We start from the raw sequence: 27,858 nt of genomic DNA on the forward strand, positions 1-27,858 counted from the left end.
TTTTTTTTTGATTAGCATGTTTTATCCTTTTATTGTTTTCATTTGTATCTTTATATTCTATCATATTCTCGCTGCTTCTTTGTAATGTTTGTGTACCTCAGGTTAATTTGGACAGATAGAGCGAGAGCCCATCTCGCATTACCTCATCAAACTTCACACCACACACACGTCGTTTTCACTCTGAGTTTGTTGGACGGGTTCACTTTTATTTTCTGTCTGGCTGAGAGGAAGGAGGGTGCCTCTTCTGTTTCAATCAAAAAATGTCTTCCACTGAGCAGTTATAAGTGCCTATACTTTAAAATAGGTTATATATGTCTGTTATACATGTATCGGAAAGACAAAAAAAAAAAAGTTATTTTTTCCTACTTGGAGTTTCATTGGCATGTTTCAATCACTTCATTGGAAATAAAGTGGAATATGGTTTATTTTTGAGGTACCCATTTAGTCGAAGTTTAAACCACAAGAATGTTTTATCATTGTTCAGTGTGGTTGTTATTGCAAACTCCTCTCCCACTGTCCCCACATGCAACCACACAGTGTACCTCAACAATTTCTCAATAAATTGGCTAAAATCATGTGACTGCTTTATTTGTCTTCCTCTGCCCTGCTGCAAGAATAATACTTCTCTTGGACTGTGGTTTTTGTGTGGTCTTACCTTTCTTTTGTCAACAGAGGGCGACAAAACCAGAGCGCAAACACAACTGGTCAAGAATTATATTTATCAATATGCAGGCCTGTATCTGAAAACAAAACACTAGCTGATTTTTCTATAATATAATTGTTATAAATGTTAATATTTAGATATAATTACAAGAATTTAAATCAGAGTTAAAGTGAAAGCAGAAAATGCATATACAGTAAGGTGAAGCCTTGAAATACCTTACAGTAAGATTATATATAAATTAATAGTGTGAAAGTGTGATATATTTGGGCAAATATTTGTATATTAGTTGCATTCTTGAGTACATGCTAAGTATTTTAAGTTTAATTTTAGTTTAATTTAGTTTTATTATTACTATTATTACAGTTAGTCCAGGCTTCAAATACAAATGAATATGTGGAGCAGATTTGTATCTAAAACTGGCCAATAGTTAACATGTGGCTGTAAATGTTGGCTCTTTTTTTCCCCACATAAACATACAGTTATATTGTGCCTATAAATGCTTAAGATGGGAGTTTCTTTTTTTCAAATAGCCTTAAATTTACTCCAATAAAAAATAAATAAATTTTTGCATTGCACATAGATAGGCTTCCTTTGAATAATTCAGTTTCAAACTTAAGTTTGTTATTTAAATTGAGGGAAAAATAGTGAAAAGTTTTCTTCTAGGCCTTCAAAAGTGACAAAACATCTAGACTTTAGATTGTAGTTTCACAATTGCCTTCAAATTATCACAACTGAAGATACAAATAAGTAAAAGATTTTTTTTTTTAAATTAGGAACCCATTATAGGGATGTACCTAACCTACCAAGTTTACACAGTAAATGTAAATGTAACTAAAACCTAAAATGTCAGTAAACATAACCAAAAGGTGATTTTTTTTTTTACATTCATTGGAAACTTTGCTTTCTGTGTAATTAAGAAATAGAATTTCCACGAAGAGGAAAACTGTATTTAATCATTTGCATTACTGAGTGTAAGACTTACAACATACAATCTGAATATTACTGAAATTAGGGGTACCACTGCAGTAGTTCACAGCAGAATAAAACTTTAATGATGAATAATCTATTGATTTGATATATCAGTTCAAAATACCTGCTAGTTTCATGAAAATAGAGATGGATTTCTTTTCTTTTTCTATTCAACACAAATATTTTCTATATTAATATTGTACATTTTAAAACTTGTACACATATTGTGTATTGGAAATGAAATGTCTAGGTCTGTGATTTTTGTTAATATTTTGTTTTATTTGAATTTGTCCAGTCTTTAGACATTATTGAATATAATAAGCACTGTTGGCAGTTTAACTTAGTTAATCTTATTTAGAATGAATGACAAAATTAAGCATTTACTCTAAAGCATCTAAAACTAAACAATTATTAACATGCAAATATAAATATTTGCTCTTATTTCTCCACATAAACATACAGGTATATAATGCCTACATATTGCAAATTATTCTTTCAAATTACCTTAAATTTACTTGATCAATAAATGTGTAAATATATATATATTTTAATTGCATATGGTATAGGTTTCTTTTAAATATTTAAAGTTTAAATGTTAAGTAAAGCATTTCAGTCATATAAAATAGTTAAGATATAATTTTCTTCTAGACCTTCTTGATAAAAGCAATAAATAACTTTGTGTCCACATAATATAAATACAAAAGTAGTCAATGTCAGTAAATGAAAAAAGATATGTAAAAAAAATAATGTACAAAATACACTGATAAACTAAAATAGTAAACTGTTTTTTCACACTGTAAATTAAAGATTTTCTTTTCTTTTTATCTAAAAAAAAAACAAACATAAAAATTATTATTTCAAATAGGAGGAAAAAATTTATCTAATTTAATAATTCGCATAAATATGTGCCAGATTTGCGCAGCTCTGCAATGCGATTTGATTTGCGTCGTGACGTATGCGAGCACGTCGGCTCAACCAGGAAGTAGCACAGGAGCAGCTCAATGAAAATGTTTACATTTAGTTTAACGCTCGTACGACAGTAAGTGACTATTTTCAGGCTCGTTTCTCCTTCATTTTGTCAGAGAACTTGAACATTAAAGAATAGATAATGTGACTTTATTCCACGGAAACAGTTTGTCCTCTTAGTTTGGTTATGAAGTCTCTATGGCGACTGAATGTAAAGCTGTAACGTTACGGTCAGAGTTAACAGTTTAAATGTGTTTATTGACCTTCAGTCTTCTTAGCGAACCGTTTCCTTCAAAGACAGAAGTACTAGTTTATTGTTATCTGTATCGTAGCTTGACATTGTTAACTTAATTGAATGACACTGCTGTATTTTCTCACAGTGGGGAAACGCAGTACAACAAGGAGAAGCTGCTGCAGGGTAGGTTATTAAAGTCTGTCCGAGAAAAACATCACTTTAGCAGACTTGATTAAAACTATTTTTCTCTGTACAGCGACTACAAACTGTTTTCTGTGGGGGTTTTTTTTAGGACAAGGTGTGGACACGCCGCTGTCAGAAACAGGTCTGCAGCAGGCTGAGCTGGTGGGACGATACCTCAGAGACATCCCATTCAACAATGTGTTTGTCAGTAACCTGCAACGAGCCATACAGGTAAGACGGACTCATTAACGTTTAATGTGACAGTGTGGTCGGGTTACTGAGGTGAATGACTGCAGCTGACAAACTGGGCCATCTGGATACCAAAATACTTACCAACCCTCCTGATTTTCCCAGAAGACACCTGTCTTTAATTATCCTCCCCCCTATTTCCTCCCTGGATCAGTTCCCCTGTATTTCTCCCTAGTTATGACAAAAGTAAACACCTTTTTCCCTTTTCATTATCACAATCCACTTCTGGCGCTTTAGAGCATGTAAAACCCCTAAGACTCCAAAAGTCTACCGGAACAATACAGCTGCAGCAAACCAGACTTCCTGGAAAGAAGTATTCACGGTTCCTCAAGGAAAGTTCAGTTTCAAGTAACTCTGATAACCCGGGTTTGAATTAAGAAAATATAGAACAACAGCAGCGTTATCCTTTAAAACCTTGTGTCCACAGTTTTGAGATTTTTGTATGGATATTTTTGAGGTCTCACTTTAAAAAATAAAATGGGTAAAGAAATGTATGTAGTGCTGCATATAACAATAATTTATCAGGTTTATATAAAGTATGACCATGACCACTGATGAATTAAATACAGTAAGAAACTTTTTTCTTTCAACATAATCATTGTGCAACAGTCTTACATCAGTGACCTTTCAAGTACAGTGATTACAGACCTGTCAAATATCTTCCAGCCAGACCTAATTGAATTTCCCTTTAACTATCGGCTTCTTTACTAAATCGTGTGTGATAATTTTCCTCCATACCTCTCTGTCATTCTGTGTGTAAAACAGTATATTAGGGCTGCAATAATCCTGACCCATACACTGAAAATTGAGGCTAAGGTAATCATTGCCTTAAGGTGCTTTTGGTAATTTTAAGCACCACTTTCAGACATCACTTAATTTAACAGATCATTGACTGTTGTTTACTGTACATTAATCTGCATTGAGATAACAGGCAGAGCCAAGAGAAGCTCTGTGATTGGACCTGAGCAGGGACACTAACTGTAAATTCTCCACCACTGTCACGGTTGCAGCTTCAGACCTCTCTGTGTTTGTCTATAAATAAATACAAATGGAAATATATTAAGCCATGACTATATGTCTAGCTTTTTTATCTCATCACGAACAGATAATTCTGTCAGACCAGTAAAATTCCACTGTTATTTTCCCCTGGTTGTGGAAGAAAAATGGTAAAAACAGGATGCATGTCAAAACACTTCCAGAGATGAAATATTTGTGTGAACATTCATGTCTCTGTGGTCTTTGACTCACTGATGCTGACAATGTATTAATGAGCGTTCAGTTTGACCATGGCAGATTCTTTTGGCACTTACAAATGTTTTGAGTCAGTAATTTCCAGAACATGTTTCCTCCTTCAGACAGCTGAAATAATTCTGAGGAGCAACACTCACTGTTCTGGCACGGAGATGGTTCTGGAGCCATTACTCAGAGAGAGGGTAAGATCTGTTGTCTTTGTACCGCTTCCAAATATTAAAGTTTTAAATGTTGTTCTACGACAGTGTCTTATCGGAGCTCTGAGTTGTGGTTGTGTTGTCGCTGCAGGGTTTTGGCATTGCTGAAGGGCGACCCAAAGAGGATCTGAAGAACATGGCCAACGCTGCGGGCCAGTCATGTCGTGACTTCACCCCTCCAGGAGGAGAGACTTTAGACCAGGTGAGTCACACACAGCCAGGACTCATCATTTGGAAACTGACTGTACAATACTGTAATAAGAAGTTGGAAACAGTCATTTTGAAACTCAAGGTCATGGGAGTTTTGCTTGTGCGGCAGCGCCATCTAGTGCCCATTTCACAGATTGCATTTAAACGTTTCTGGATAGATGACAGATGGAATAGTAAATGTAGCTGACATTTTTATATTGCTCAGCTCATCATCAAGCCTCTGCAGAAGCCTGACAACAATCTGATTATTTGAATCAGGTGTGTTGGAGCAGGGAAACATCTAAAACATGCAGGACAGGGGTCCCTGAGGACCAGGGTCGGGCACCACTGCACTAGGGGGCTGAAAGGCTGTGTGTTTCCACTTTAATTCAGTTGATTTTTAGAGTGTTATATCAGCCTAATGTGTTGGAGAATTTTCTCAATACCTAAAGAAACTTTTAATCCTTCAGTGTATATGAAAATTTTCAACATGCGTCTCATTGGACAGTGACAGAGGCTGTCAGTGTAAGCCTGTCATTGGCTGACTATCTCAGATGGCATTCTCCTCTCCTTCCGCTATCTGTGTGTTACCGTTTTCAAAGTCCCCATCAGTACATGAAACAACAACTTTCGACTTGTCAGACTAAAGTGCCAAGTTACCGTAACCGTAGCCTGGTCGCCAACAATACACAGGAAAAAAAAAGCTAGCAGCTGTTACCTTTTCTTTTGCAGCAATTCATCCTTCTTAATGCCAGGACTCACCTCCTCATGTATAAATTCTCCACTGAGTTACCCCCCAACGCCTTTTTGCAGGAGCTGCATCCTGGGTTTAGCACCACTCAAGATGATTCTGATTGGTTTAAAGAAACCCAAACGAGCCAGAATGTTTTTCCCCCCTTTCCCTGGTGTGTGACGAGTCCCTGGTGATGCAACAGGCTCTCCACAGACAAAGATGTCCTGTATGAGTGGCAGTGATATTTTGGGCTCTTTTCACCATCACCACTCCACTGTGCGTCTGTTAAAATAAGTCAGGATCTGAGAGTGCAGTTTTCATTCTCAGTCACTGGCTGACAAACTGACCTCAAACAGCTGGTGTTTAGGGATCTTTGTGGTTTGAACCTTCGCCTCATCGCTCTGGTTCATTGTCACTTTGCTTCCAGGTGAGGCTGCGATTCAAAAAATTCCTCAAAGTCCTGTTCAAGCAAATGGTGGATCAACACGGTTGGTCGAGACCAGACGCTTCTTCTGGAGAGCCAGAGGCTGGAACCTCTGCAAACGGTACTGCAGCCGCTGCCTCAGACGGCGCCGTCGGTGGTTCGGCCGACGACGGCCTGGAGGGGGTGTCGGTCCACGCTCTGTCCGTGAGCCACGGCGCTTACATCCGTGTAGCCATCAAACACCTCGTAGAGGACTTAGAGTGCTCTCTGCCTGCGGGGGTGCAGATGTCCCACCTGTTTTCGCCGTGTCCAAACACGGGCGTCAACCGCTTCATTTTCACTCTGAGCCGGTCTGAGTCTGGCCCGGCGCTGTCAGCTGCTCGCTGCGTCTTCACCAACAGGAAGCATCACCTGGAAAACCTCACAGCTGCTGAATAAATAGAAGTTTAGCGCATGGAGTATATGTACTGTTTGTGTGCATCTGTACACAGTCTGACGGGCACAATCATGAACAGTAAAGGGAAATAAGAGGCAGAGACCTCAAAGGTACTACAGGTAACTGAACGCAACAATGCACATGTTAATATAGTCAATATTCAAGAGGGTTTTACTGTGGATCAATCGTCAGAATAAATGTGCAATACTGTGTTATCATCCTCCTCATAACTGTAGGCCAGTCAGTTTCACTCCTGTTGTTCTACATTTTTAATATTGTTCATTTTATTGCCTCTTTTATCATGTTATACCAAAGTCAGAACTATTTAATGTGTTATTATTGAACACTGACAGTAACGTGTGGCATTTTCAACTTGATGTGTCTCCTGGGTTGCCTCTCATTTCACTTGTGCAATTCAACATGACAACACTGAACCTGTGTTCAGTTTTATATACATTTATAAAACAAAAAAATATATACATGTCATGAACTCAGAATGCTCTGAAGCTACATTTATGACATCCGTCAGTCAGGTTATTACAGGGTGCTACATATTCATGGGTGTTTCATGCTCCTTAGTGTTTAACAGAAGGGTGATTTTTTTTTTTCTTTTTTTGCTTGTTTTCTATTTTTAGAGTCACTTTTTAATCTCTGCTGAATGTTTTTGCCTCACAGCTCATCATGACCTCATAATGTCAAACACACTGTGGTCTATTTATGTTAATACTGCAAGGTAAAACCTATAGAGACTTCCCATTGAACATAAATGCACTTTTACTGTTCTGGTACATAAGAAAAACAGGAGATAGAGGAAGGATTCTCGTCTCTAGTTTCTTTTATCACGTTTAATTGCATACATGTAGTTTGTATTGTCAATTAATTGCTTGATCGATGCACAAGTGGAGTATTTTAGTGTCTCTGGTTTTGCAGTTGTTGTGGTACTCATTTGATGTGTGCAATATAACATGACAACCACACCTTTTGTTGAGTGCTATTTTTAGTGTCTCGTCTTTAAACACTTTATTTATAGACACTTTTCATGTATCATACAGCATCAGCATAGGTTGTCATCTCTGGTTGCAACTGTGTGCAAAAAGATAAAGGATACTGTAAGGTAACAAAAAATATAAGATAAATAAATAAAACCAAAAATTAAAATAAGAAAAACACAATAACAAGCAAAACAAAACGAGCATCATAGCGCATTCAAGCATAGATAATTCATGGTGTCACTTTTTAATCTCAACTATGTCTGTGACAATTATTAAAGGAGTCTTGCACAAACCCTCAGTCAGTCGAGATTTTCCTGTATTTCATGGTAATTATACAACACTATATTATTTGGAAAGAGTTTTTTCATCACTAAAAACTGCATCGATAAGAGAAGAGAGAAGATAGAACTTTACAAGTCCCGACTGAAATTATTGTGCTCAAAAACTGCTCAAAATGCAAAAACTGATACTCCAATAGAACAACAATAAAAGTGAGACTAAACTGAAGTAAATAATGTTTAGAGTAATGTTGGCAGTGATATTGACAAGTAGTAAAAGTAATTGGAACATATTGATAAGTATACAGTGTTAATATTTTATAGATTGTTGGTGCCCAACAAATTCTCAGCCAGTAATTAGGTAAAAACAACACCATGCACAGATGTTCCCAATATTAACAGCCCTCAGGGTGTAACAGAGACAGATATAAGGTTTAGTAGCTCCTATTATCAGTGGTGGCTGTTAAAAATAAATAAAAAAAAGGGCACCGGAGGCTTGCGGTGGGAAATAGAGTGTAGAGAATTGTGATGCATTCTTGAAACAGTTATAAACCATGGTTAAGATTGACACATTCTAACTTACATCTAAAATTTGTCTTTTTTTCTAAACCCCGCCCCTCTCTGCTCTGTGCTCCAATGACCAAGCAAGCTGGGCTGATCGAGCATGGAGCCTCAGTCGATGTGCTTTGTGCTCGGCTCGTCTATTTGAAAAGAAAAACAAATTTTGAGGAAAGAAAGTCAACATATATTCCCAACTTGGCTACTTTTAGCAAATGGGAGATAACTAGCTAACTAATCTACATCAGTCATTAGCTAGCTGGTTAGGTAGAGTTTAGTTAACATTAACTTACAAAGTTTGCTCAACTTTTATTGGTGCACACAGCAAAAAAAACTGGGTGGCAGGACTCCAAACAAGAATGAAAGTTGGGTAGAAATGGAAGAGAGTGAGGAGGTAAAGCAGTTTTCTAGTATGTAAGGCAATTTATATTTATATTACATTGAGTCTACCAGTGCCTGTCAGCTCTGTCATGTCTTTAAATAAGGGGTAATGTACAATGAACAGGTCATTACTGTGAGATAAATACCCACAGGATGATGCAGGACCCCACTGAATCACCCTGAAGGAGTTTATTTCACAATAATGACCTGCTCCAACACACATTTATGTGACATTGATAATTATTTAAGGGCTTTTTTTATTGCATTTTTCTTAAATTCTTAGTTACAAAGTTTGAGCAAGCGGCTCACAAATTCACTTATGTATATTTTTTGTTTAATACTACACAAAACAACAATTCACCGTGTTATGGATGTTTGCATGTTTCTGGGCTGCGAGCATTATCTTCCTGGGATCTCTGCTGGTTGCCTGGCAACTGCACCATCGGATGCTTATTTCCCAAAAATGTCAGACCAGTCTGCTAACGTGTCAAAGGTTAATGCGGGGACACCGGCAAATTTAACTGTTAGTTCAAGTAAAAATGGCACTAAGTGTATTTTTAGGGCGACGTGACTCAGCTGCAGCTCGTGAACCTGAGTGCTAATTATGTGAAAGAGCAGCTAATGAGCGGAACTGCTGAGTAACTGGGTCAACGTTGGACTTGTTAACATATTCATGACTTCCTTTCACACACAGGTTGTTAACCAATGCTTAAAAATTCACAGGATTACATAAAAAACACACACAACACTCAAACGTGTTTCCTTTATTAGTTTATTTTGTCCCAAATTCAAGCAACACTCTGCCCACAACTCCAACTCATACATTCAAAGACAAACCATGTTTTTCTTATATGTACATTTAACTGTAAAGCATCCTTATAAATACCATAAATAACAACAAAGGAATGGAATTAAATAAATAAATACTCTTTGGGACCTGTTTTTGTTTGCTGGGGGTGACCAGCACCTGTAAAATCACATAACAAGAGTTCAGATTTGAAATCGAGATTACTGCTCTGTAAAGGTCGTTTACCCTGTACTTATATTCTTTCAAGTCATATTGGAATTGGACACATTAACACAACAAATATAATTGCTGTGATCTGTAGTGTCCAAAAGTCTTTGGAATAGTTTTATGTTCAAAATCTAACAATAAACAAACTTCAAATCTTCTATGTCCAACTCAGTAAACTTAGGACTTTAAAATATAGGCAACACCTAACTTTACCTCTACTAAATGCAACTCATAAGTATATTCATGTATATATTTAGTTTTAAAATCATGCCTGCCTCGTTTCACATCAGCAGACAGGGCCTTCAGTCCTCTGGAGGTAGGCTAAGTCAGGCTTCTGTCTTTTAGATAACATGATTTTAAAATGTGGGTTTTCAGACCAGCTGTAAAAAACCTCAATGAGAAAAGATTAAAAAATAAAAAAAAACAAAACAAACAAACAAGCAAAAAAAAAAACGCCCTGACTGATTAAAAGTTTCTAAGGCTTTGTTTGCTTTTTATGGAAACCCATTTCTGCAAATATGATGAACAAAAATGAGAAATATTGACTCAGTATCTCAGGCGGGGTTTCACCAACAAGCATTAATTTTTAGCCTCAATTAAATCACAGTTTAACTGTAATTCATGTTGCACCAAACTTATAATATCCTAAAATGGAAAGAAAAAAAAAAATTAACCCTTTTTAACCCTCAGTTTGGTTTTTCCTCTAAAACTATAATGAATGTAATTCTGTTGCACTAAAACTTAAAACTCAAATTTAAATGGCGATCCAGTATTAACTTTAAACTTAGACTTGAGGAAGTTTAACTTATTTTTTTGAGCTGTACTGAGCAAAATAATAATGAGTAGGCTAACTAGGCCAACCAACTGTTTAGCTAGCTAGCAAACAATGAAATGTTTTGTTAAGGAATACAGAGCAGGGGAAAGTTAAACTATATTAATTCAGTTTAGACACTAAACTTGGATTCACTTAATGATGATTAACTTTAAATTAAGTGACAGAGCTAAGCTTAACTTTAAATCTTGATTTACTCATTTTAAACCTAGTTTTGTTAAACTCTGATTAGATTAGATTAGATTAAATCAGTCTTTGTTGGTGCAAGCCATTGTTAGTATCTCAGAATAATGAGAAACTTTGATAATTGAGATACTGGCTCATAATTTTGGAATGATTTTGCTTCATAATGACTCACAGGATTTTTTTTTTCTTCATCATATTGGTGGAAAGAGGCTTCTGTACTTTTCTGATAGTTCTGCTTCTGCAATCCTCCTCATTAAAATGAATCGTTCTTCAGGGAAGCCAAAGAGTTTTTATGAATTATTAAAGAAAGTTTGCAGCAGTTTCTCATCTGAGCTGTAGCTCCCAGTGAGGATGTCAATAAATAAAAGTAATTATAATGGATGGAGATGGGAAATGCATTTGGATCACTCGTCCTGGCACATAAAGAAATCCCTGTTTACAAATATCCTCCATTTATCATCAAACCTGCTGGTGAATGTAAAAAATATTCATTATTGCTGAGACGAATCCAAGCAAAACAGGCATCCCTTATTCATTTACCTTGAATCCGCAGTGATCTCAAGCAAAAGAAAAGAGTTTAAACATTATAAATTGTGCAAAAGGGGCTGCAAGTCAAGTCTAATATTTTGTACATACAGTGAATAAACACTGCTTTCTCTGAATGAGTGATGGCTGAGAAGACATTATTTAGTCGGTGTGAAAAACAAGGAAATAACCTGATGTTTTTTCAAAATAAAGCTGTCTCTCATAAACTACAAAGTTAAACTTGGACTCACTCAGTCTAAGGTACCACTAAACTCAGCCCATGGTGCCGGAGCTCCGGGGGCTGCCCGCGTTGGACGAGTGCACGTTCCAGGGGTCGTGGGTGGACGGAGCCAGCGGGGTCTCCCGGGACACGTTGCGCCCATCGTCCCCGGCCTCCACCTCCACCTCCAGGTCAGCGTCGTCCTCCTGCACGGCCTGGGAGTCCGAGCCCTCCTCGGTCTGGCCGATGTAGACGTTGTGCGGGTCGGAGGGGTCCACCACCTGGTTCCTCTTCTCCCGGTTGTGCAGCAGAAGGCGCTCCAGCGGCACCGTGTTCTTCTTGGGCAGGAAGAGGGAGGTCTGCGGCAGGTTCTGACCCGCGGAGAACACCTGCCGGGAGCCCTCCAGGTTGAACAGGATGCCGGTACGGGTGGAGAAGTACACGTCCCGGTTGTTTTCCAGGAGTCTGTGGTTGAACAGACAGTCGTCCCTGAGGCAGGTGGGCTGGAAGAGGCGAGGAAAAACAGGGAGAGAATTAAACTACAGAGCAGGAATATCCTATTTCTGTATGTTAAACTTCAGTTCTGTCAGCTTAAGTTTTCAAAAAATCAAACTTTATTTCTATAGCGCATTTCCTACAGGTTAGTGTACCAGTGTAATTATCTCCAAGAGTATTGTACAAAAACGTAATGGACAATAAAAGAACATCGGGGTTTAGATAATTTCCTTGTATTTCTAGAGCTAATCAGCTTTTATTTGATAAATATCACAGATTTTCCTCTTTGTTGAATGAACTACTCCACTATTAACAAGTGGATCTGCTTTAGAAAAGTACAATAACTTCCTCATATAATACTTTTTTTTGACATCCTAAAAGTAAAAAAGAGCTACAATGAATAAATCGGTGTTTGAACAACTTATAGTAGTAATTTTTGTGCGTAAAAGTGCATGGTGCCAAATAGAAACGCAATAATATTTGGTTAAAAGCAAAAAAAAATTAGTCAAACTGAGTAATTAAAAAATAGTCAAATAAATATTTGTCAGAACATCCTATAGTTGCAATATATTTGTTCGTAAACGTGCGCAAAACAGTAGAAAATTGCGTTAAAACCTATGCGTAAAACCCCCAAATCGTGCCGAATATGACCTCAAAACCATTCGTTTAAAAGTAACAATTAGTCGAGCTCGGTAAGTAAAAAATAATGAAATAAACTGATGCTTAGACAACCCATAGTTCAGTACGATTGTGCGTAAAGTGGAGACTCCTTAAAATGATGCGTAAAACTTAAAGGTGCCAAGTTAGACTAACTGGAACTTTAAGGTTTATTACAGATAATAGATTGAACTAATAGGGACAACCAGTAGAACTTAAAATAAGTATTGGCTTACAGAGCTGAATGGGTTGCCCTCCAGATCCATACACACGTAACGGCTGCTTTTTACGCCGAGGATGGCGATGCGCTCTCTTGTTTCAGCTTTCAGCAAAATCACACCTGCAGGGAAGAAAATGAAGTGAGCATTAGACTGATGAAGACAGAACTTCGCAGTGTCACATTACAAATATTAAACTGAAAAGGCTGTTAAAAAGAGGAAAATCTTACTATATGAACTCCTGACTGTAGTTTTGCGCACGGTTCCATCTAATCTGATCTCCAAGTAGAAGTTGTTGAGATCTGTGGATGTCTGCAGGTGGACGTATCTCCTCGGGTTTCCCCAGTTGGATCCAACCAGCGGGGACGGGTTCGCGGCCGTTTCCCCGAGGGGAAATCCCTGGAGGACAAAGAGTAGGAGCGCCAGCACTGTGTCCCTCATCCCAAGTCTCCTGTTGAGGTCCATCCTGGAGCTTTCAACCGATGCTTTCCACTGCGAGCTGCTGCTGCTGCTGAAAGTTTGCAGATGCCCTGACTGTTGTCCCAAAGTTTGGAGACAGTTCCTATTTAAAGCCCCCCGAGTGCCACTCCTGCTCACATCCTTTGCGTGAAAAAAACAGAAACTCGCCCCCAAAGCAGATGTGCGGGTTTGCTGCAGCGGAAGGGCCACTTCCACCTCTGTCTGTTTATCCCGATGCTATTGGTCAGACAGGACTCTTATTTTTGGTCTTGACTCATCCACCTTAAACATTATTCTAAGACTGTTTCCTAATGGTCCAAAGTCCAAAGGTTCAGGTTTGTGTTTAGACCGAAAACATGGTGCAATATATAAAAGACAGAAAAGAAAAAAAACAAAAAGAAATACATAAATGCAGACTCAAAATGATTTGGAGATTAAATCAAGGATAAAACACTCTACATTAATAAAAGTTGTCAGTAAGTTAAAGTGACGTTTTCAATTAGTGCAAACTACAGAATTCATGATTAAGGAGTTAATCAGTATTCAATTAAGAATCACATTAAATATTTTACAGCTTTGTTTAACCTTAATGAGCCGGATGTTGTTTATTCATAGATTGAACTTTAAAATTGCTGCTTTTACGCACCTTTCACACTCGACATTTTCACCATTTCACCAGCAGAGGGCGCTACTCACTTATTTAGCTTAGTCCTACTGAGAGACTGAGGTTGCATTTGACTGGCTCAACTATTTTTGGATGCTGTAGTTCCAGCATAGGACACATTAAACTGTATGACTGTATAGAGAATACAACTTAAAGCTGACCTTGTTTTAGGGAATCTACAAAACTTTTTGAAAGCTTCTCTTTAAAATAACATTTTATTTTTTTTCTCTCCAGATAATTAAACTTACAACCTTGTTCCAATAGTTGAAAACCAAGATAGAACAGATAAATCTTAAAGTAACTGACATTTACATCAGTAAAATTTTGAGGGTCTTGTATTTAAAGGGACAGGTCACCCCCAAAACAAATGGAAAATGTAACAGAATGCAATGAATTGCAAAAAAAAACTTTTCAACCTAAATCCAGTTGAATACAGTACAAAGACAAGATATTCTATATTCAAACTGTAAATATACACTCAGTCTGAATTTGATGCCTGCAACATGTTCCAAAAGAAATTTGAACAGGGTCATGTTTACCACTGTGAGACATCACCTTTTCTTTTAAAAACACTCAGTGAGTGGAGTTTCTCTCACTGTTTTTAATTTTTAAAATTTCAACATTTAGTGTCCTCAGTTCCCAAACGCTTACTCTGTTGCTTTCTGCTCAGCAGAAAGTTGCACCTTCCCCTGACACACCTCTCACACTTTCAGGTGTCCAGAGATCTTTTCAATATTTCAACTTCAGGTGCTCAACAGTCCAAAGTCTCTGTTCATGTATTTTGTGCTTCATAATGCACCACGCATTTTCAATGGGAGACAGGTCTGGACTGCAGGCAGGTCAGTCTGGTACCTGAACTCTTTTACTACAAAATACCACTGTTGTAACAAATCCAAAATGTATCTTGGCACAGTCTGACGATACTTTTGTACTTTTACTGAAGTACGATTATAAGTGCAGGACTTTTACTTGTGTTTTTAAAAAAATATTACTATGGATGTTCTGATACCATTTTTCCCTTTCCCAGTATGATACAATGATACATCCAAGTGGACATTTGTACCAAATTTGATGAATTGTCCTCCAGGTGTTCCTGAGATATCAGGCTCTCATCATTGGAAAGAGCATGAGGTCACAGTGACCTTGACCTTTAATCTTTGCGTTCTTGAGATACTTGAGGTACTCAAGCTTTTAGGATCTAAGTATTTCTTTCATCACTACTAAATACACAATCACATCAGATTTCAACTGATCCAACACAGAGAATGACACTACCAGCAACCAGTTTAAAAAAAAAAAAACTTTTATTATTTTGTCAGGAATACATTAGACTGCTGTGCACAGCACATACGTACAAAAATAAAAGGAAAAAACTTTAATATCCTTACTTAGCATTGTCTGTTTTCAGAAACAAATAACTGAAGTTTGTTTTGTCTTAATTTACAGTCATCAGCAAACCAAAACTAAGGCAGAGGGTGAGGTATATGAGAACAGAGATGAGAGGAATAGAGTGGAGGCTCACTCCCTTTCAGAGCAGGAGTTTAAAAAAAAAAAAAAAAAACACATGAAGAAGCACACACCCCTTATTAAGCTGGGGGCTCAGGCATGCTAATAGTACATTAAACATTATAAAAATAAAAAAAAAAGATATTCCTCACCTTGAATTAATGTAAAGGACCAGTGTGTAGGATTTAGTGGCATTTTAGCAGTGAGCTTGCAGATAGCAAATACCTTGTCTCAGCTTCCCCTTCCAAGCGTGCAGGAGAACCTTCAGTAGTCGCAAAATTTGTGCAAAATATGAAAGACGATACTTTCCACTATCAATCTCCCGATTCCATACTATCACAACACTGTGATGCCAATTTGATGCATTGCAATTTTTAAGTATTGCAGTTCTCTAAGTATTGAGATTCAATATCACGATTTATTGCATTTTTTTTTCTAAAACTAGACTGAATATTATGAGTCATATTTCCAGAAACAATGCAGAGTTTTATTTCAGCAGCATGTGAATAATAAAATACTTTCTGAAGTATTTAGCTGTTCCTGCTCAGCAAGCTAGTGCCATTAGAATAATAAAATAAGATGATAGATAAGATGTGTAGTAAAATGGATCTGTTTAAGATATTACCATGATTGCAACCCTTATTTCCCTCAGCACTTTAAGGGAAATTCACATTATATGTTAGCATTGAGCTAACAGGCTATGTTAATTATGTAAAGAAAAATTTAGCAATCCAACCATCGATTGAGGAATCATTTTTAAAGAAAAAGAACCACGATACTTGAAAGAATCAATTTTATCCTCCCACCCCTTGTCGTATCTAGAGCCAGTATTTGGTTTGTCCTTTCTAGGCCACCATAGCAACATGGCAGATCAACATGGTGACCTCCATGGAAAAGGATCTGCGCCCTTTGTAGATATAAACGGCTCATTCTAAAGTAATGAAAACAAAGATTCTTATTTTCAGATGATTATACAATAATGAAAACATACTTATGAAATATATTACATTTCTTTGCCAATTATGCCAATAAATATCCGTAAATTTTACACACTGGACCTTTAACTTTGATCTGTGATAAGCTGTGGAAAGACAAGAGGCGAAAGATAAATCTGGATAAAATTGTTTTGGTCAAAGCTGAAAGGTGAGCTTTTTGTTTTAGACACAGACCTTTGCTCTTGTGGGGATCCAGCTCTATTTCTTCACATTAGCTTATAATCAAGATGTTACTAATAAGGTGCTGCTACAGACGTCTCGCATCTTGATTGTGAGGCGGGCACGAGAAGTGCTCATTGCTGTGCATGCGCAAAGTTTATGTTCACACTTTCCTCAGCTGAAAATGCTGAAAATGTGGATTTTATTCGCTACTTCAGCCAAAAATTATGACCATTTTCTCCCTATGAGAAACGTACATCAGTGGTACTTCATTGTCATGCAGCCTCATCTACAGCAGCAACAAGCTCCTGATAAATTTGTCCCGCGTCTAGCAAAAAATAAAACATGTCCTTGGAACAGAAAGACCGAGAGATTTATCTGTGAGAAAAATACTGGTCTGAATGGGTCTGTGCGTCAGACAGTCGAGCAGCAGGTGATACTGTGTCAGTATGTGGTGAGAGGCGTTCAGGGTCGGGGCAGCGCCCAGCAGCAGCAGCAGGGGAGGGCACGATGTCCTGAGGATGGCTGTGGTGCCGTCCTGCAGGACTGGAGTGCAGCAGAAGAGCTGAGGCTCTGCGTGACTCTGCTCCTCACACACTGCATTAACTCTGCAGATGTCCCCTCCCCAGAATATCCCAACACAAGTACTTGGAAAGGGGAGGGGACAGCATGTTGTGGAGCTGCATTTTAAAGAGGTGGGACTCTAAATTCAGAAAAGAGAAGTGGGATTGTTTTAAAGAATATTGCAGATCGTGAAACAGGGACTTAAGCATAAAATAAAATCTCTAAAAGATACTCCAAATTCCTATTTCATGGAAACAGTACGACCACTGACCACCCTGGCCACTGGGGTTGGGGCCAAGGCTAGTCCGTGACTCTGACCTTGAACTAAAAAAGGCTGAAAGGAGAGGAGGAAGCTCCTGGGTTACAGCTGGAATCCCAAGGTCCCTGCCTGCCTGCAGCGGGTGACGGGGGGGCAAGTAAGGGATGGGCAGAGGTGGGCGGTCGGGGGGGACAGGGCTCAGAGGGGGGGACCAGTCAGGTATGTGGGAGGCTGCCTGTCACCCCAGCAGATTGACATTCCTGCAAGACGAACAACAAAGACAACGAGCCGGCTCCCTTGCATACGTCTTTCCTGGATTAAAATAGTGCTGCTTCCTTTTCTAAAAGCAAGATGGATGGATGGAGGCTGAGGGTGGAGCAAGATTCAGGTTTTCTGGTAGATGCACGCTGTAAGACTCGAACCGAAAATCATACAATAACATTTATTTCATAATTTTATTACATGTAAGTCATTACTCTTCAGGACTGCTAGTATCTTATTAAATGTTTGTGTGAAATTTTTTTGAGGTCAGTGACCTTTGACCATCAAAATCTAATTGGTCTGTCCTTGAATCCAGGTGGACATTTGTGCCCAGTTCGAAGACATTCCCTCAAGGCGTTTCTGAGATATCACATTCACAAGAATGGGACCGGCATGAGGTCACAGTGACCCGTGACCACCAAAATCTAATCCGGTCATGTTTGAGTCCAGGTGGACATTTGTACCTAATTTGAAGACATTCCCTCGAGGCATTTTTGAGATATCGTTCACATGAGTGGGATGACCTGAAAACATAATAAGGCCTGTAGTCACGGCTGTCACAGCGTGGAGGCATAAAAAAAAATATGGCGGTGATATCACAGCTGATATCATATGGCCTTCTTTTTAAAGAAGAATCTTAAAATGTAGGTGACAGTTGTCAGGTCATAAAACCAATGACGTGTTGATCTTCACAAATCAAGAATTTATATTCTAACAGTGACATAGCCGCCAGTATTAAAAAAAAGAAGTTTATATTGAATCGTGACATTAATACCAAAAGTAATGGAATCATCACACCCCTAATATCAAATAGTGCAATATCGTAATTAAAGTTTCAAAACTGTAACAGTCGGTGACAGTCTCTACCGTGATATTACATAATTAACTATTTTATTTAATTATTTTTTACTTTATTTTATGAAAGGACTGTTACTGACTGCTGCATTGTTTTTCTTCAACAGTTGCACATGCATAATTATAATTTCTTTCTTTTTTTTTTTGCTTGTTTGTTTGCTATTTTTTAATATCACGATAAATATCGTATCAACGATTTTTTTTTATTATGGCTTTACCGCACAGTGAGTTTTGGTATCATTACATCTAACCTAACATATATTAGTCCACATCAGGACTGCAACAAATAATTACTTCCATTGTCGATTAATTTGATCGTTTGATGTATAAAATGTCAGAAAGTGTTCACAGCAATTGATTTAATAGTTGACAACTAAACTAAATTTTAATCATCAATCAATCAAACCCCATTATATATTATATTAAGTGCTCTCTTTTTGCCCATGTTTTACCCCTCACTTTTATAAAATCAAGCTAAAACTCAACAATAGTGGCAACATTTCTTACAGCGTGCATCCAGTCAACCAACTGCACTGTCCTTGAGTCCTTCAGGCCGCACGATTGACTCATCCTTAATCACATTTAAAACTACCTGCCTCCAGCTCAAAACACCTCACTGCCACTGCAGTGCTGCTGCAGAGCACACAGATAAGCGGGGGGAGATGGCCCAGGACACGCACATACTCCACCAAACACACACACAAAGATGAATTAAAGGGGACAGACATGAGGGAACGACTTCTTTCACCGAAACATTTAGGCACCATCATCGATGGTTAACTGTGCAACCTGAACTCTTTTTGCCTCGTTCAGGCAACTGCGACCAAGCAGCGATAGAAGCTCCTGAATTCTTCTTTTTACGTTTGCAACTATTTACATCGTTTTTCATTGGTTTTCATGGACAGTAGACATCATGTTTCATCAGCAGCTTAAGCTTTGCGATTCAAAAAAAAACAAAAAAACCCAGCAACCCGCATCACTGCAGGAGCTCTGTCCAAGACAATGTGCAGGTACGTTTCTACTGTGCGCTCGCAAATCTATCCCTTCAGTCCATTCTTGTGCAGACGCAAGCCAGGTCTAAACAAAAATGTTCTCCATGCTCAGATAGATAAGAATTCCACCCTGTTTATTTGCTGGCAATGCCATACAGTCAAACTTATGGCCTCGAGCCAGTCTCCATGGCTGACCGCTCTCTGGTCTCGACCACAGATTGTATATTACTTAATCGATCTAATTACAGAAAAGAAAATAAACCAGAGATAGTCAAACCCCCCCCTCCCCCTTCAGAGGCCCTCTCCGGAGTGTCAGCCCTATTTCTGACTCCAGCGGGTGTCTCTTACATGCAAGTTTAAGGGGGCCACAAGTGGGAACACCAAGGCACCTTTAAATCGTGCAGCAAAGGTAGTGCATTTAAGTTTTCCCCCACTGCCGGACATCGACAATCGAGCAGGGAGCCATCAAGCGCTCAAAGGTTTGAAAGAAATGATAAACTTAGCAGATATTTGAGCAGAAGTCCATGCATCCCTTAATCTAGTAAAGTGGTTCTTTGAGGTAATAAAAAGTATTCATTTCACTCTTTAAAAGCACAGGATATAGCTCATCCTCCATCTCAAAAAAGGAAGTGACACGTAGTTCAGTTACAGCAAGCACCAAGGTAAAGTGAGACAGGCAAAGGCTTCAGCTCTCCCCGTCCATAAAAACAATAAGCAGCACAGTACATATACAAAGATAGCTATCCAAATATACATATATATAAACAGAATAAATATTTGTGTTTTCTTTCGCAGTCCATCGGTGTGTATATCATGACTATGCATTTCTATGTTACCTGGAAGAACATCCACATGTGCAAATTACTGAGTTATTGCCAGTTTCTCTCATAGCCGCGGGAGGAAATGTGTGACAGTCATGGCGGTGGTGGCCTTGTTGCCTCTCTTTACGCGGCCATGCTTGCTGAGGGCGATATAGAAGCCCTTGTAAACAAAAGACTCATAGGCGTTGTAGTTGTTGGGCAGCAAAGTCTCCTTGAACTTGCACTCATCCACGAAGACTCTCTAAAATCGCCAAGAAAGAAAAAAGAGGGAGAGAGATAGAGGGAGGTGGGGGGGTCAGTAAATCTCATGGCAGACACACACAGGATGAACATCACAACATATGCATGGTTTCCACGTGACCTTTACTTTGGCAGACAGCCGGCCTACAAAGCATGCTTTGAGGGAAACTGGAGGAGGTGGCATGTTGTTGCAAAAGAAATGTCCTTTTCGAATGCAGACACAGGCCTCCTGCTTCTACTGCCGGGCTCGGAAAATAAACCCAGGTAGACTAACTGGAAAACTATACTGTTCAATATTCCAACTGATTCAAAAAGAGAGATAAAAAAAAAGGCATGTGTAAATCCTAAACAATATGTACAGCATTAAGAAACAGGGACGCATTGAAGGTTTGGCACAGTGAACTCCGTAAATTACTGATTTCAGATACCTGAACTTTGTGTATTGAACAATACCCAGTACCGACCTGATACCAGTGTGTTTAAAAATGTACGGGACGTTTCATCAGTACTTGCCGATACCCGATCCAGCATTTTAGGTTGTACTGAAGGCAGTACTGGGTTCAGTATCGGCGCAACCCTTCATAAAATACACGTTTCTAACCGTGTTTGGACAAAACAAATTATAAGCCTGCAGCTGGATATTATTCCGATACCATTTTTTTCTTTCCTGGTAATACTCCTGATACCTGAACCGATATCGAGAATCGATCTGATATCGCTGCATTAAAATAAATAAATAAATAAACTGGCCTGGTGCAGGTTGTTTTTTAAAAAGCCTGTACTGCTGGGAAGCAGCAAGGTCGTGATTTGGGGCTAATAAATTCCGTGATATTGGATCGGTGCATTAACTCGTGTACTCGTCAAAACCCAGTCCAACATTTTAGGCTGTATCGGAGGCATTATGGAATAAACCCACATAAAATACATATTTCTAACCACATTTGGACAAAATAAATACAGTGTCATAACCTTTATTACAACTATAAGGCAAAAGTTGGATATAATTTTAAATTTAGTGCATGCATGGTTCTGATATCAGTACTGGAAATACTTCAGATACAGTTTAAATGCTGGATCAGATATTGGGGAGTATGCAGGTCTATGCATTGATCTGATATCACATAATTTACAAAACAGAATCCTACTACTTGATAATACTAACTACTAATATATTGATAATACACAAAGACTTCTGTATCGGGAAGGAAAAAGTGTAACAACACAATGTAGATACAACACACACGTTTCAGCACCAACACCGAGCAATACTTTATGTTCCTCAAAGTATTATTCTTTTTTTTCTACACCTGCCACCCTTTTATTTTTTACAAAATAATCTTAAACCTCTCAAATGTTAAATGCTGATTAAACAGAAGAAATGGCAAAACTATGATTTCAATCAGAAACTCATCAAAGTAAGACAGAGTGAGAAAAGGGGACGAATCTGAGCAAGTACTTTTCAATACCGAACACTACTACAAGAAGTAATAAGGTTTATTATAGCAAGCACTGCGAAAAGCTGCATTAAAATCTACATTTATTTTACCTTCCCCTGTAAGAACTACACATCGGTCTCTTTTTTAATGAAACTCAAGATACTCGTTCTACAGGCTCATTACAAATCAACAGGACAGTTACTGACCATTTAAATACCATATCAAATACTGTCTGCACTGTAGTGTTTTCACTGTGGTAAACACACTTTAAGAACGTGTTATCACAGGGTTGTTCCAGTACTACGGGTGTCACGATTCTCAAAGTACACGATTCGATTTGACTTTCTATCTTAAGCTACTGATTTGATTCAGTTTTTTGATTTAAACTTATTTTCTTCAGTATTAGAAATTTAAAAGTCAAGGAAGTTGCAGTTGGTCTTAAAACTGTCAAAGTATCAGACTGTGATGATACATGAGTAGAAAGGCTTCACACCTGGAAGTCGTGTACGTCGTGACTTCCCCCCTTCAAAAGCTAACGTTAGCCGCTGAAGCTGCAACGCCTGTGTGTTTTCATACCCGGTGTGGTCACGCAACAGCAGGTCTTACTTGTTCTTTCTTTAATGTTTTTTTCTGTTCACGGCTGATAAAAGGTCCAGGAGTCGCTGGGTAAAACAATTTGGAGATGAGAGACGTAGTCCACTGAGCAGTTTCACACTAAATAGACAAACTGAGACTTTATTGTCTTGTAAAATTATGTTTTTAATTGTCAAACAATCATGTTATGGTCAAAAAATAATAATTTGTTTCTACCCAGAGACCACTGTCGGTATTTTTCCAAAAGTAAGGTCCCATGGAGCAAACTGGAAGGGGCGTGGCTTCAGCTCTCTATACACCAATCATAGTAATCATATGACATCTGTACAGGGTTAGTAGTATACAGCTGTTAAAAAAATGTAAATTACATGTATATATTTTTGATGCACTGGTATCATATCGGTTTTAGGTTGAAGTTCAGGTATCAGAATCAGTATCTGGAAGGAAAAAATGTTTTCAGAACTGCCCTGTTATATAATATTGTTTTTTTAAAACATGTATGATATTAAACTTAATTGGAATTTTAGCAACTTTAATTTTTTTTTGTTTTTTTTGTAACCTGATGGTAAAAGAGCCACTGATCGCTCCTAAATCACACATATAAGCTAAGACATTATACAGCAGGTCATGACTGACCTACTTTTTAAAGTCAGGGGACGAGTTAAGATAAATGTTTTTCCCATCATTGGTTGTAATCATGATCAGTCACTTCTTGTTTGGCTGTTTAGTAGCAGCCATGACAGAGTGGGAATTTTAACTTTTTAAAATGTAAACATCAACCAGCCACTGACAGATAAACATTCAAATTCACCAAATCATCATTTTGTGTGTGAACTCTGTCAGCATGTGGCTGGTGCTAATTTCCCACTCTGGTGATTTCAGATGGATGGATAGACGTGTTCTCTCCAATACCTGAATCTGTAACAGTACAACCATAACATCTTGAGGCAGACCAGCTTTACCTGATTACTTTCATTGTGATTTCATACTTCTGTTTCACTACATCTCAAGAGAAATGTTTAGGTTTTTACTCTATGAGAGCCATTCCCAAACTTAAAAATGCCAATCTGAAAAAACTTCTGCGGCCCGCCTGAACATGAACTCACAACTCGGATCAACACACAAAACTAAAAAGTGTTCAGTGACAAGTTACAGGACATGTTCTGGTAACACTGGTTAAAATATGTCAGATAAATGAAGAATAACACGGAATTTAAATCCCATTTTGTCATAAAAATTAATCAGCAATATTTTATGGTAATTGCAAACTTAACTGAAACTTTAAAATGTTTTATTTATTTATTCTTCATGACCTCTCAAGGCCGACCTGCACGGCCTTGAGTTAGTGACTTTGCACATTTTGGATTAAAACCATATGATCACTTAAAATATGCAGTAAAAACTGCCTATTTTGCATATTTATGCATATTTTGCTTAAAATTAGATTCCTCTTATCCAGTTACAGTATAAACTTGCTGCTTAACATTTACAATACTCAAATAATAAATATGCTATATATACATATCCAAACTTTTTATTTCCATAACAGAACAAAATGCAGATAATTTTTACTTATAAATTGTTAACAGAACGTTTGTTTTTGATTTGAAAACTTTTTTTGTTTTACAGAAGATAATGTAGATTGTTCTTAATTTCTTAGCTTTATTGGGAGCTTTTTATAGACTTTTCATTCTTTTCTTTATTGAAGTTTAGTTTATTATATAGTTTGTTATATTTCTGGGTTTTTCAAATAATTATTGTTATTTCTAATCATTAAAAATACAGCTTAAAGTTTACTGTTTCGGTAAAGAATATCGGCCAATATATCACTGACCCCAAAAATCCACTATCCGTCAGGCTCTTGTATAAATTAGTTAAAATTTGCTTCCTCTCATCCAGCTACAGACTGGCTACACTGCTGACATGTTAACAGACACAATATTCAAATAAATATCAAAAACAACTTTGCAGGACTTTTACTTTCAATGGAGTACTTGTATATTGTGGTATTTTGGGCTGCAACTATAAATTATTTTCATTGTCGATTAATCGATTTGTTGTTTGGTGAAGAAATGGTGAAAAATGTTGATTAGTGTTTCCCAAATGGTTGCTGTGGCTGCCTACTTTTATTTTATTTTATTAAAGAAGGTAAGCTAAAAAATTTAAGCTGAAAGTAAGGTTGCAAATTTTGTGCATTTTCCCAAACCGCTAGTTGAAAACGCTAAGAATCGATTAATCAGTTACTCATTAATAATTAATAAGAAACAAAACATTTCATTTCTCATTTTCTTTGTCATTTTCATTTGTATTCTCGTTCTGTTCTTCTTTTTTTTTCACTTTAAGCCTAAGTTTAAGTTTCCTTTCCTTCATCAAATCACTCTGCCAAACAAAACAATGTCAAATTAATATATTTTAAATTGGTTAAATTCTTAACGGTAATCAATTAATGATTGATTATTAACATCCTTAGTTAACAAGAAAAACAAATTTTTTACAGACAAAAACACGAGGTGTAAAACAAGAGTTATTATTAATTAATAACTTTTTTTTCCAAGTTGTATTTTTTTCTGTTTTTAAATAGTAAATATTGTTTAATGGACTTTTTATCAGGTATTATCTTACTGTGAGCTTTTAGAATTGTTACAGTCCAAGTTTACAGTCATAAAGGAGTAAGGAAACCAGAAAATAGTCACATTTAAGAAGCTGAAATCAAATAAATTTGACTTTTTCCTCTTAAAAAAATCATTCAAAACCAACTGATTGATTTTCAAAATAGTATAGGTTAATAATGAGTAGCAGTTCTCTTGACTTTTTCTATACTTCTTATTCTAAACTCGTACTGTACTTAACTATTAGTATCTTATTCGTGCCTTTTATTTTTAATTTGTATAGTATTCTTGTTTGTACATAATTCTTATAACTTTTCAACCTTTTAAGTTAGTCTCTTTAAACTTTTTGTTTTCTTGCTCCACTACGCTGTATCACCAAGTCAGATTCCTGTGTACTTTGCAAATAAAGCGATTCTGACTGATTAATAGATTAATAACTGACATCGATGACTAATCGATTAATCATTACAGCTGTAGTGTTACTGCTACTTCCACTCCAGTGCAGGATGTGAAGACACTCTGCTCTGGGACTCCTTGGACCCCTCTGTGAAAGCCCCTATCATCAGAGCATATTAATAACACAACAGCGCTCATAAACCCACGGATGCAGCAGCAGCAGCAGCAGCTACATGAACTCATCTTACACTGAGCAGGATGTGTGTGCGTGCGTGCGTGCGTGCGTGCGTGTGTGTGCGTACCGTTCCGTATAACCTTCCCCTGCTGTTCATTGCGACAAACAGCTCACTCCTCACTCCGAACAGGCTGATCACTCCTCGGTCCACGGTGGAGATCTCTATTAGACCTAAAGAGACACAATGTTAGGACAGCAGAGACAGACAGCGTCTCACTGCGACTGCGAGGGGGACAAAGTCATGAGAGCAACTGGCCTCTGCAGCAGTGATGGGTGTAACCTTGCAGGTGCATTGCGACTGGATGATGCTCTCTGCAATAATCACTAATTTGCAGTTTGGACATTATGACACCCTGTGCGTGCGGTTTACAGCGTGCTGAGTGTGTGTGTGTGTGAGAGAGAGTGTGTGTGTGTGTCCTGCTGCTGCAGCGGGACGCAGGGTAAAAATAAGTGAGCGTCTAAACTGGGTCCAAGCATTCATGTCATGTTTTTGGCTTCGCACTGCACGGATGTGAGGCTCAGTACACTGTTTTTGCTTTCGGAAACTTTCAACCATGCCGACACGTCTTATTAAATATCATGCAGGACAAGTGAGCCGCTCGAACTTTTACACAGCCTGCCTTTACGCATAGGGTTACGGCTCTTTTTCGGCTCCAGAAAAGCTGAGCTGTGCCGGATGCAACTCACTGTATTGGTTCTCATTGTGTGCACCGCTTATCCTGCCATCCGGGAGCACCTGCAGGTGAAACCCAATGCCCACGTTGCAGTACAGTCGTCGCACTCTTTTGATGCCCTGCAAATAGTCACTCTCCCAGTTCAGCTCCGATTTCCCCCCACTTATCCCCAGATAGGAGCGGGAGAAGAGCGTCTCCCACTTCTTTTCCAGTAAAGAAGTCCCATTAGTCCTGCTCGGAAGCGGATAAGATGAAGCGATCCCCCAGAGAGAAGTCCACAGTACAAGAACTGCCGGCAGCGTCCAGTGCGTCCTGCTGCTGGACATGCTGTAGAGGCACCTTTGCGCAATGGCCATCCAGTTCACCTTTGGGGCACGTGGTCAAAGTTACCTGCCCTAAAAATGCAACTCTTCTGATTTTTTGTCCTTTGGCATGGTGGTGGTGAAGGCTGAGTTTGGGATCAAGGCAGATCAAGGCCCCATAGCCCGGGATCTGAGGAGCAGCAGCAGGAGGAAGAGGAGGAGGAGGAGAGGGACAGAGCGCGGCGGAGCTTGAATTGGTGCCGGTGGCGATGATCATCTTTCGCCGCTCCGCGCCTCTGCTACAGGCAACGCTGGCCGTGGAGGGGACAAACCACTCACCGCAAAACCAGCTCACCTTGCCCGACTCTCACATCCTAAAATGACATCACTGTGACTTCACCGCTGCCTGCACCCCCCCATCAAAAGTAGGAGATGGGAGGTGGAGGAGGAGAAGGAGGAGGAGGAGGAAGAGGAGGAGGAGGAGGAGAGATAGAGAGTTACAGGACCCCAGCAGCAGCAGCAGTTCTGATAGGAATGATGGGGGGTGCTGCACCTTCACATCAGCGCCAAACAAGCAGGAGGAAATAAGAAAAAGCGTTTCCTGTGGTACTTTTCAAAATAAGACACTTATCAGAGTGACTGTTGCAACTAAAGCACGACTGATACTGGATTATTAAGGAGTTAAAGAATTTCACTGAATATATCAGCTGATTTTTTTGATTTTTTTAAACCAAAATGACAACATGACATTAGTTTTTAGATTGGTCGACCGTTCTAGCGACTTATTTATCTATTATTTATTTATTACTCTGTTTATATAACAATTTCAGTATTTTTGTATTTTTTTAGACTGTAAAAAAATCTGTAATTTAAGCCATTTTCTTACTCATACATGGCCGTTAAAGTAAAACCAAACTTACAAAAAAAGTTGAGACTTGTCTAAGATGCATTTTTTTAAACTGATCTTTAAGATATTTAATATTC

General features: G+C 38.3%; 3 protein-coding genes across 3 annotated transcripts; 1 reads left to right on the forward strand and 2 right to left on the reverse strand.

Annotated features, from left to right (window-relative positions):
• The first annotated feature begins 2,575 nt into the window (after window positions 1-2,575).
• Window positions 2,576-7,473, forward strand: tigarb (TP53 induced glycolysis regulatory phosphatase b). Its single transcript, XM_084711378.1, has 6 exons — window positions 2,576-2,672; window positions 2,980-3,017; window positions 3,127-3,248; window positions 4,622-4,699; window positions 4,806-4,916; window positions 6,064-7,473. The coding sequence occupies exons 1-6, from the start codon at window positions 2,635-2,637 to the stop codon at window positions 6,496-6,498; spliced, it is 822 nt and encodes a 273-aa protein (XP_084567504.1). The 5' UTR covers window positions 2,576-2,634; the 3' UTR covers window positions 6,499-7,473.
• Window positions 7,474-10,395: 2,922 nt separating this feature from the next.
• Window positions 10,396-13,670, reverse strand: fgf23 (fibroblast growth factor 23). Its single transcript, XM_084710969.1, has 3 exons — window positions 13,084-13,670; window positions 12,872-12,975; window positions 10,396-11,986 (listed from the first exon to the last, which is right to left on the reverse strand). The coding sequence occupies exons 1-3, from the start codon at window positions 13,316-13,318 to the stop codon at window positions 11,537-11,539; spliced, it is 789 nt and encodes a 262-aa protein (XP_084567095.1). The 5' UTR covers window positions 13,319-13,670; the 3' UTR covers window positions 10,396-11,536.
• Window positions 13,671-19,074: 5,404 nt separating this feature from the next.
• On the reverse strand, window positions 19,075-27,569 carry LOC146306931 (fibroblast growth factor 6-like). Its single transcript, XM_084710747.1, has 3 exons — window positions 26,586-27,569; window positions 25,966-26,069; window positions 19,075-20,629 (listed from the first exon to the last, which is right to left on the reverse strand). The coding sequence occupies exons 1-3, from the start codon at window positions 26,926-26,928 to the stop codon at window positions 20,453-20,455; spliced, it is 624 nt and encodes a 207-aa protein (XP_084566873.1). The 5' UTR covers window positions 26,929-27,569; the 3' UTR covers window positions 19,075-20,452.
• Between the last annotated feature and the right edge of the window lie 289 nt (window positions 27,570-27,858).

This window comes from Lutjanus erythropterus, chromosome 22 (genome assembly GCF_056507025.1).
Source record: "Lutjanus erythropterus isolate fLutEry1 chromosome 22, fLutEry1.hap2, whole genome shotgun sequence".
Taxonomy (NCBI): Eukaryota; Metazoa; Chordata; class Actinopteri; order Lutjaniformes; family Lutjanidae; genus Lutjanus; species Lutjanus erythropterus.

Coding starts and splice junctions, on each gene's coding strand:
- tigarb (XM_084711378.1), top strand. CDS start 2,635: ATGAAAATGTTTACATTTAGTTTAACGCTCGTACGACA. Junction 2,673..2,979: donor AGTTTAACGCTCGTACGACA/GTAAGTGACTAT, acceptor ATTTTCTCACAG/TGGGGAAACGCAGTACAACA. Junction 4,700..4,805: donor AGCCATTACTCAGAGAGAGG/GTAAGATCTGTT, acceptor TTGTCGCTGCAG/GGTTTTGGCATTGCTGAAGG.
- fgf23 (XM_084710969.1), bottom strand. CDS start 13,318: ATGGACCTCAACAGGAGACTTGGGATGAGGGACACAGTGCTGGCGCTC. Junction 12,976..13,083: donor TACAGTCAGGAGTTCATATA/GTAAGATTTTCC, acceptor TCTTCCCTGCAG/GTGTGATTTTGCTGAAAGCT. Junction 11,987..12,871: donor AGGGCAACCCATTCAGCTCT/GTAAGCCAATAC, acceptor CGCCTCTTCCAG/CCCACCTGCCTCAGGGACGA.
- LOC146306931 (XM_084710747.1), bottom strand. CDS start 26,928: ATGGCCATTGCGCAAAGGTGCCTCTACAGCATGTCCAGCAGCAGGACG. Junction 26,070..26,585: donor ACACAATGAGAACCAATACA/GTGAGTTGCATC, acceptor GTGTCTCTTTAG/GTCTAATAGAGATCTCCACC. Junction 20,630..25,965: donor GGGGAAGGTTATACGGAACG/GTACGCACACAC, acceptor TGGCGATTTTAG/AGAGTCTTCGTGGATGAGTG.